General features: G+C 41.7%; 1 protein-coding gene across 3 annotated transcripts; it reads right to left on the reverse strand.

Annotated features, from left to right (window-relative positions):
* Positions 1 to 12: 12 nt before the first annotated feature.
* Positions 13 to 9,630, reverse strand: npat (nuclear protein, ataxia-telangiectasia locus). 3 transcript variants are annotated; one of them, XM_085429376.1, is made up of 17 exons: positions 9,427 to 9,630; positions 9,143 to 9,261; positions 8,991 to 9,051; positions 8,825 to 8,897; positions 8,587 to 8,627; positions 7,996 to 8,238; positions 7,821 to 7,896; positions 6,858 to 6,981; positions 6,325 to 6,413; positions 6,136 to 6,217; positions 5,960 to 6,056; positions 5,727 to 5,843; positions 3,839 to 5,239; positions 3,419 to 3,519; positions 2,846 to 2,939; positions 1,377 to 2,713; positions 13 to 775 (listed from the first exon to the last, which is right to left on the reverse strand). In XM_085429376.1, exons 1-17 carry the CDS (start codon positions 9,461 to 9,463, stop codon positions 695 to 697), a joined length of 4,173 nt encoding a protein of 1,390 aa, XP_085285502.1. In that variant the 5' UTR covers positions 9,464 to 9,630; the 3' UTR covers positions 13 to 694. The 3 variants fall into 3 exon arrangements, with proteins under 3 accessions (XP_085285502.1, XP_085285503.1, XP_085285501.1); XM_085429377.1 differs by having other exon boundaries at positions 14 to 775; positions 5,727 to 5,825; positions 6,325 to 6,416; XM_085429375.1 differs by having other exon boundaries at positions 14 to 775; positions 6,325 to 6,416.
* Positions 9,631 to 9,779: the final 149 nt, after the last annotated feature.

A 9,779-nucleotide genomic window follows, 5' to 3' on the forward strand; every position in this document is an offset into this window, starting at 1 on the left:
TGGCTTTAAATGTAGACAAAAGAACAAGCATGATTTTCTTTGTTTTATTAAAATGAAGCCAAGTATACAAATGTGAACAGCTTCAACAAAGCATCTGATTCTGAAAAAAGGTAATATACATGTTTATGCTACTAAAACGTACATTTACACTAGTTTTTTTATTTTTCAAATAACAAAATGTTTCTCAACTCAAAAACAGGAGCTATAATTCAGTGTTTTTAAAAATGTCTGCTAGAAACATATTCCAAAGTGTAATTTTAGATACAGACCTGTCAGGTGTCAAATAGGCCAGTATTTATCAAAGGAGTCAAATATTGACCAAGGCAATTCTTTGAGTCGACCATTAACAACACACACCCACTCTGCCAAAGTGCCCAAAATCAAAACTGTTCCACAACATAAGTCAGAGTGTAAATCAATGTCCTCATGTTCATTACTGAGTAAAAAGTGTAAAAAATCGAAAGTGCAATGGTTGCTTTGCTACTGTTGCAACATGATCATGAGATATGTCACCTTCACTGGAGGGAAGGGGGTTTGCCAAAATTCCCACACTTTTTGAAAAATCCATTTCAACTTTAATGTCTCAGGCAAAGTTATTAACAGGAACCAGATGTACTGTGTTATCAGAGGGCTTGTTCTATTTCTGGATTGTAACACAAGTTACGACAGTCCTTTCCTGCTGGCGTGTCCGGTTTCATTCATCATAGTGAAGTGAAGACAGGAACTTATCCACATCCAAGTCTTCAGGGAAATAATCTATAATTTTCTTTCTTTCCTGCAAATAAAATGAAAGCAATAAATAAGAGTTTTATGACAGAACTAGGTATCAAACATCTGCCTTCGTGTGTATGTGTTTGTCTTTACTTGCTTTGCTTTTCTTAACAACTCAACATCTACTTTACACTTGGCAAGTTTAAGGCTGGATGATCCAAAGATGTGCAGTGTCAAGATTCTTTGAGTGGTCCTCATATTTGGCAAGAAACTTGTCACGCTTTCAAAACAGTCACATAGCTTACCAACAAGCAAGACCGGCAATCGCACAGGATGCCAGGGTGTTAGGACCCAGTTAACTGGCTGTGTATTTGCCCAAGCACCTCATTCCACCTTCATCATACTGCAAGTGTATATTGTACCAAATATGCATATTTTGAAGGGACTATGAAGTACTTGGGCATAATAACAAAGTGTACTTTATTTAGTAAATTAGATTAGGTTCCATAAATAAATAATAAACACGTAAAAAGGACTGATACGCAATGGAAGTTCATCTGGTGTCCACACACCTTTGATAATCACTACACAACAAAACACAAAAGAGTTGAATACAAAATAAAGAGGAAAAAAAGACTGGACAAAAACCATGCTGCTGTACTTACTCGGTCTTTCTTTTTGGTGGGAGATCGTTTTGATTCTTTCTTTGGAGGGGGGCTTGATGCTGAAATAGGTTGCTTGCGTTTCTTTGAGTTCTTCGAGCTAGTAGGCGAGTTTTCTCCTATCCCCTCCTGACGCAAACTGTCCTTCAGTGGACTGCCTGTCCTGGCGATGGCAGCACGTGAAAGAATCATAAGTGTGTGAGCAGCCATGTTAATGCTGCTTTCACTGCCGGCTTCACTGGCAGGGCTGCAGCCAGGTACATCTGGGGTGTTGGGAGGCATTAGATGCTTTGGAGTACCCTCTCCGTCTTTAACCTTTCCCTTCTGTCGAGGAGTCCTGGGACAATCAGCAGGTGCTTCCTGCTTACTGCCACTTCCAGGAAGGTCTGAACTGCTTGCACCAAGCCCTTTGACTGGATTCGCGGGAGATTTGAGCCCTTGAATGTCCTGAAGCATCTCAGCTGCCTGTTTAGCCAGAGAACTGGTTTTAGATGGTGTTTTTGTAACTTTGGACTGACTCTGAGATGCTGGCTGAGGGACAGCTGGAGGGCTCAAGTCTCTTGATGCTGAGGATGAAGGTTGTTGGTCTTGCATGCTACCCTTCATTTCATTCTCTTTGTTAGCTGTGACATTTGGCATTTCCTGAGAGGAAGTCTTCTTTTCTGTACGTCCCTCACGTGGTTTCAAAGGCACCTTCTCTGCAGATTCTTTCCTGCTGCTTTCCTCTTTGTCCTTCCTACTTCCTGATTTTAGTGCAGAATCAGACTCTGACTTGGAGTTATACGAATCCTTAGGTTTTGAGTTATCTTTATGTGCATCCTGACTGCATTTCCTCACAACAGATTTTGATCTTTTTTCTGATTCTGACTTTTTTCCAGCCTCAACCTTTGAAGCATCAGCACTGCTGGTACTGGCACTTTGAGACTCCTGCTTGTGGGTGTTATGATCCTGCTTGCGAGAGCTCTTTTTAGCAGAATCTTTCTGGTACTGTTGTAAAGAAAAGGGCTCCTTCACTAAGCTTACTCCAGCCTGCGGACTTGCTAAACATCTGACAGTTTCTACCCTCCTCTTGGGTTTGTTGCCACCCAGGATAGTAGGTCTTATTCGAACAACCGACTCTGTATTAGTTTTCTCAGTCTGCTGGATAGATGGTGATGGGGATGTAGTTGCAGTCATGGCTGTGCTGGTTGTAGTTGTTTTAGCAGTTTGTGGTTGAATGTCTGCAGAAGAGTCAAAACATAAAATTCTCCTGTGACTGGCACCTTTTTCTGCATCCTGCTGGTCTGTGTTTCCAGCTGATACAGGTTGAACCTCTTTACTGCCCAGAATTTTCTCAGTGCCTGGAATTTAGAAATGAGGCCGTGAAATTAAAACATTATGCTGAGCAAAGATGCATTCAAAAAAAGGATACCATATAATTTTTAGCCAGTATACATCTTCACCATGGAGAAGCAGGTTAACCTTTAACTTACCAGCAGCTACAGGTTGTTTGCTTGCGACGGTGGGAGTTTTGGACGGGACAGTTTCTGTCTGCTCTACTGATACAGGATTCTGTATGGCAACAAGCTGTAAATGTAACAATGAATGGGTTAATGTGGTTTACATGTGAAGTGAACTGGGACTCCTTGTAGAAGCAGAATGTCTTACTTACAGAAAGTCTTGGATATACAATAATCAAACAGATCTTCAATTCAAAATTGAACAGAAACTTGACTGGGTCAAAACTGACCCAAGCCATACTAGCATAGAATATGAACAGTATGTAAAGGTTAAAGAGTATGTTTATCCTTTGAAATACAATGTATAATACATTTTATTTACCAGTTTGCATTGCACACAAGATAAAGTTAACACATTGACCTGAGAGTGGCAAAGTTTGGACAGTTGGACAGTTTTGTTTACTTAGCAGCCAATTTGGTCTGAAAGTGTCTCATTTAATAAAGAAATAAAGCTTTTCTCACTCCATCATTCTGGTTAAAATGGTAAGAAAGGAAATGCTTTTAACTGCAAACCACATGCTCCGACTAACAATAAAATGATCTTACTTGATTGGACACCATCTGCACTTTCCCCACAGGATTCGGTCCTACAACAGAAACAGGAAGCATCATGGGCTTCACGGGTGATGGCAGGACGAGTGCTGACCCTTCAAACAGGAGCACAGATGTCATAGTTTGATAATTATGATACTGAGAAAGTTATTGAAAGTGAAGGAAAAAGATTAAACATGGGGACATGCCTTGTTGCCATTGATAACTCAAAAATAAATAAATAAATTGCTTAACGACAGTGTCCCTACAATCTTTTGCCAAAAGAACTTTACTTTCAATATTTTGGACTGTAATCAGTGCAATAATGTGGAAAAGTATGTTGTTATACACACTGCACATTGCTTACTACCTTACATTCACTTATAGATGTAATGTTTGTGGGATGACTCAGTTTTGCAGCCTTCTGTCTCTTACCAGTGGAGTAACTTGTAGAGCGAGTTGGTGTTGTCACCGCATATTGATTTGTGGGTAAAGACTGTCCGTTTGAGACACCAGCAGGCAGCACCACCTGTCTGCCTTCAGCTTCGGTAGATGGGGGCTCTGTTACAAGGAAATAGCTGGCTCCTTGGAGGGCAGGGTTAGTTGCATCCAGGGGTAGTTGAATTATATAGCTCTGCTGGGCCTGTGACGTTCCAGTTAGTGGAGATGCAGTTACTGCTCCAGCCTTGCTGCTCAGAGGACTAGCAAATGCCTCAGAACTTTGTAATCCACTAACTGCCTGCGCCACCTCATCCATGTTGGCCTTTGGAGTTTCAGGGCATCCCACCGGCTTAGCTGGGGAGGAAACGTAAATGGTGGGAATCTTGTCTCCAGAAATGCTGGAAATTGCCTGGTTTAAGGCTGTGTCGCTGGAAGAACCTTCATCCTGGTTATCACTTATGATTATTTTCAAAGACATGACATTACTGGAGTCTGTTGCAGCCGTGTTTGGGATGCTTGTGGTTAACAGATCAGCTGTTGTTGCAACTGAAGCTGCAGGAGGAGGGGCAACGGGGGCACAGGAGGAGGACGAGGATGCGGGTGAGGCATGTGCAGCTCTTGGACTTGCAGAGGTAGAAGCAGACGTTGGTGCGGCAGGTGTTGCCGTAGATGGGGCAGCAATAAAAGCAGATGAGGGTGAGGCTGCTGAAGCTGTAGTATCTGTAGAAGAGGATGTTTTTAAGACAGATTTTGATATTACTGAGAAAGTAGACACTGGTAGAGTATCTCCTCCACTGTTTGAGAGTAATATTTGAGGTAGGTCAGCGGCGGGCGCTGGAGTGATGTTCAGCTGAGCTTGTTCGGGAGGCAAAGATGATGCTCCGGGTGCACCAGGTTGATCTTTAAACTCTTGTGATTGTTTAGGTTCTTTTTGGTTGTTCATATTTGAGGCCGATGTTTCCTCTGGCTCAGGAAAAGCACAAGAGTCCACTGGCGAGGGATCTGTGGAAGATTCACCAAAGACAGGCGCGATAGAAGTGCTGTCCTTTGCGGGAGGCTCCTGAGTGGCCAAACTGTCCAAAGGAGGAGGGGGAGGTGTATTCAGTGGTTCATCAATATCCATTGGTGTTTCATTGACAGTGTTAGTGAAAAGTGCATCTTTTTCTTTTCTGTTTGAGTTTGTTGGAGCACTTGAGACACCTCGGGGATCCCCTTGACTCACTATCAGTCTGGCTGAACTGTTTTCAATCCTGGATGATCTGCCACTGGGACCAAGAACTGTTTTCTTTAACAGTGTTGGAGGAGCGGACTTTCTTGTCTTTCGCTCTTGCCCAGGTTTCGTCTTCACCGTCATTGGTGTTGTATCTGAAGCAGCTGAATCACTGTGTGTGGCACCTGAAAATAGAAACAGAGTTCAATTATTCATTTGTCTCTATTGTTAGCAGAAATGATAACCTGCTTGACCTCTCATAGAAGGTTATTTAAACTTGGAAAAATGTTTGGATTTTTATTATAATTTCACAACTGATGCTTCCAGGTTTTATGAAGTCCAAGTGGCAGGGATGTTCCTGTAACCAGCTGTCAACCACTCTCTTTTTCCCCACAGTTCTCAACACTACTGTGAACAACACCATGAATGTCTTGCAGGAGAGACTATCTGAAAGTGCACTCCACCTCTTCGTCATGGCTAGTATTTTCCTGCAGTTCATTTCAGTTCTTAAATTAGGAATAATTATAGGTACTTTTCAATTTTTGACTTTGTTTACAAAGTTTACCAACTGTTAGAAGCTCAAGAAGCTACAGCCTTACACCTCTAAGCCCCTTCCAGACTTTCTGTAGACATTTATGCTGCCTTTTCGACGTTTAGATTATGACAGACTACCTGTATCAATATTTTGAAGGAGTCTGATTGCAGATGTAGTTCCAGCAGTGTCGGTCTCTTCTGGACTACTGCTCGTATCGCCATCTCCTGCTTCTCCATCTGCAAATTTAGTTTTATCTGCAAACATCAATTTATAAAAAGTCTTACAAAAAGTTCTTTAGTTAAACTGTTACAGACATTTGCGAACCATTATTTAAAGGAAAACACATTAAAGTAAATGAGGTCATAGTTACTGCAGTCAAAGAGGTCAAAGAGAGCCTGAAAAGCTGGGTCGGACTCAGTTTGCTCCAAAATGTCATGGATGGCGTCGTCACTCATATGAATTTCCCCCTGTATACGTGAGTAAATAATAATAAATTACACAAAAAAGTGAAAACATTACAAGCAAAATGTTAAGAAAAAAAATCACCTGTAATCCTAGTATTTCATCTATAGACTGGTCTGTTTCCACTGTACTTGAAGAACCCTTTGATGTTTGGGGCATTGGCTCACTGATAGTAGTGATGAAACAGAGTAGGAAACAGCACAATCATTATCAAAAACTATGCACAATACATCCAAGTGCAAACAAAATGAAGAGTCCTATCGTGTTACTTACTTTGCAAGGATTTTGTTGATGTTTTCAGCAAGTTTCTCTTGTAAGGACCTGTCACCCAGTATCTTGTCACGTGCGTTTTGTATCACAAGCTGCTGTAAAGAGTGAGATGAAACAGAGAGTGTGTCATTTCTGATGCAATAAAGTAATTTTTCTTTGTATCTAGAGACACAGACTGATATATGACCATTCAGCAGATCAACAAGGTTTTAAACAACAATGTCAGTGGATTTGTTAATATGTGATTGAAGTGTAGTCTTTAACTTTTCTCTGCGATTAGGAAACCTAGCATTACTGACATACTGGTGGTGGTCAGAGGGCCCGGTGGTGGTCAGAGGGCCCGGTGGCGCCAGTGTCCGGCAGCCTCGCCTCTGTCAGTGCGCCCCAGGGCAGCTGTGGCTACAACATAGCTTGCCATCGCCAGTGTGTGAATGTGTGTGTGAATGGGTGGATGACTGAATGTAGTGTAAAGCGCTTTGGGGTCCTTAGGGACTGAGTAAAGCGCTGTACAAATACAGGCCAGGCCATTTACTTACAGGGAAGTTTTCATCAACAGCCTCTTCAGGTTGGGGTTCTGCACTGCTGCTGCCAGCAGCTGTAGCAGATCTGCTAGGGGCACTGGAGCCACTCGGAGCACCACTTCTCTTCCTGGGGGTGTCCCTGAAGACAACAGAAAAACATTTTAAACAAACCATGGGAATAACAATAACAGCACAATAAAGTCAAACAAAAATATCACATGCTGAAGATCAAATTAATCAATGAAGTTGGGGTGACCCAGCACAGACAATATTCCAGGCTGACTTTGCGTCACCAGCATGTTCTTTTCGTCGAAGTCCCTTGAAGTCGCCAAATATCACTTTCTATGGTTTCTGATTATGGCTATATCACTGAGGATTGCTTTCGGTGTGTGCGCAGATTAAGGAACAACATACTGATATTGAGTCATTTAGAATAAGCAGTGACACAGCCTTGTGACTGATTAATGTCATGTGAAATTAACTACAATCAGCATTTTATTTTTTTTAGCTCAACCAGCCAAAGGACCAATTAGCTTATGACATGGCATCTGATGTCCTCTCCATCCACAGTTCAGAAGGATCACTACTCCTAGATTGGTCAGAAATGAATCAAACTTGCTCACAATCCCTACCTGATGCATTTTTTTCGTGCTCAAGATCACAACTGTCATTTTACAGTAAACACCCTGTGAAGTTTGACAAACCCTTAGCAAGAAAAGCTACTGAATCACTAACATTCTGGATTATGCAACACACCAAATACATGTTTGTTGTTTCTGCAATCATTAGTCACATTTTCTGCAATGCGAAAGGTTTATTCAGTGATACTGTAAAGTCATTGTAACAGCAATGTCCATGCACAATTTATGTACAACGAAAGCTAATTTTTCCATCCACTTTAGATTAGTCTGTCTTTAGCACTCTGGACAGATGTTTATGTAATAACACCTATAGTAAAGCATTAACAACTATTCATACCATTTCCTTCGACCAGGAGACATTGGGCCTGGATTTAGCCGATGCTCTGAAACAATGATCTGCATGGGTGAATCCCCTGTAACGAATAAGTTTGAATATTTATTATTAAAAAAGCTGTGATCTTAGCATTACTTTACTTTAGCATTTGTACTCAGTTGTGTGTTATATTACTGACTGGGTGTAGTCATTAATCGGCTGCTGTCATGAATATGCTGGATTGTGCCACTGCCAGAAGCTGGTCTGCTGTTCGGACCACTGTAGCACACTGGGGTGGAGTGGGCAAGCATGCTGTGGGAGGTGTGCGCTGGGCTGATGATGGTGCTTGTCTCAGAAACCGATGAACAGACAACAGCACCCGCAGAAGCCACGGCAAGGACCTGCTGTCTAGCCATGTTTGCCAATCCAACACGTGAACGTGCTGCAACACACAGAGGCTGATAAGTAAATAGGTTACATATAAAACCTGAATGCTGAGGCACTGTTTGACAACTGTAAGTAATCATGGTGCCAATTTCCCAATTTGATGTATAGACAATGTTTTTATTCAGAAGTTATTTGGGTAACATGCCAATTCCTGGGGTTTTAGGAACAGGCAACTATAATCACAATAAGCTCATGATTAGGGAAGTCCCTTTTCAAACAGTTTCTGTTCCTACGTTATAGGTATATTTCTACATAAATGCATCAATGCATTAAACCTGATGCTTTCAGCTACATCACCATGTATTAGCCCATTACATCAAAACAAACAACCTGACAAACTTACTTCTCTGACATGCTGATATAGCAGGGGAATTCTGCAATGACCTAAGGAAAGATGCAGAAAAATATTCACATATTGATTCACTTCACCAAGTTTTAGCATTCAGAAACACAGCAGCAGATGTTTATCTTTCGTCTCACAACAACATACCAATCAACAATAGAAAACAATAAGAAATCATTTTTCAAAATCAGCCCCATGCATCCTATGCTATCACACAATTATTAGTGAAGCTCATTACTTAATCTGGTTGAGTGTGAAATCCAGCTTTTTCCACAATGAAGTCATCATGACGGGAACCTCATGACAAGACTCTGTTGAAAATATGACTAATCATCAGCATCAAACCATGACATATGAACAATAATCGGTCATAAAACACTAAAGAGATCCTCTGAATGGCTTACCTTTTGTTTTAGCAGCTACATACTCATTTAAAATGGTTGTCAGGCTCTTCCCAAAGATGGACTGTGTGAGGAAAGATTAAACATAAATGCAGTCAGCTGTAATCATGACAGGCTGTGGAGGCGGCTTACAAGAGGGAGGAAGGCACACTTACAAAAACGCAAGCAGGAATAGTCCCATCTCCTGTGGTGTGCTCGGCATACTCTTTCAGGTTGGGGCTCTCGTGAATGAAAGCTTGGCTTGTAGCTGACAGTCCCTCTTCTTGGAGGTACCCTAGCGGAAGGACATTAGTAGCACCTCAGTCAGCAGTAACAGTTACCCTCCAACTGCAGCCCAATCAACCGTTAAGGCTGTGAGGCTAAAGCCACCCATTTACACTCGACTGTCATTGCTGGCTAACCCCACAGCTACTCGTCTGCTATGGACGACCAGACTTACCCAAAACAAGCCGAGCGACGTCAGACGGTAGCAACATGACCGACTAATTGTTGGTGAAAGCGGCCTCAAATGTGAACAGGTAACTCCATGTTCAGAAAAAGTCTCCGAGAAGCTCAAAAACTGACTGAAATGAAACCACGTCAGTGATATTATTGTGAAGGCGACGTCTTCACAATACTGCTTCTATACTCAAAAGGCGGGGAACTCAAGCACGTATAACCCGGAAGTACCAAGATCAAGCTATTGATTAGAATTGTGGTAGTTGTAGTCCAAATAGAAAAAATCAATCTGGATAACATTCTATAGTTTTTTACATATATATACTTGAATTTATAGGTTGAACGTGACTTCAG

This window comes from Rhamphochromis longiceps, linkage group LG14 (genome assembly GCF_057381845.1).
Source record: "Rhamphochromis longiceps isolate RC_006_pf linkage group LG14, R_longiceps_female_GT1.1, whole genome shotgun sequence".
Lineage (NCBI taxonomy): Eukaryota > Metazoa > Chordata > Actinopteri > Cichliformes > Cichlidae > Rhamphochromis > Rhamphochromis longiceps.

What these genes read in the sequence shown, in the direction of transcription:
- npat (XM_085429375.1), bottom strand. Translation starts at nt 9,463, where the DNA reads ATGTTGCTACCGTCTGACGTCGCTCGGCTTGTTTTGG. An exon ending in CTATTCCTGCTTGCGTTTTT is followed by an intron (nt 9,052 to 9,142) that starts GTAAGTGTGCCT and finishes TTCCTCACACAG; the next exon opens with TCCATCTTTGGGAAGAGCCT. An exon ending in CTTTGACCTCTTTGACTGCA is followed by an intron (nt 5,844 to 5,959) that starts GTAACTATGACC and finishes TGATGTTTGCAG; the next exon opens with ATAAAACTAAATTTGCAGAT.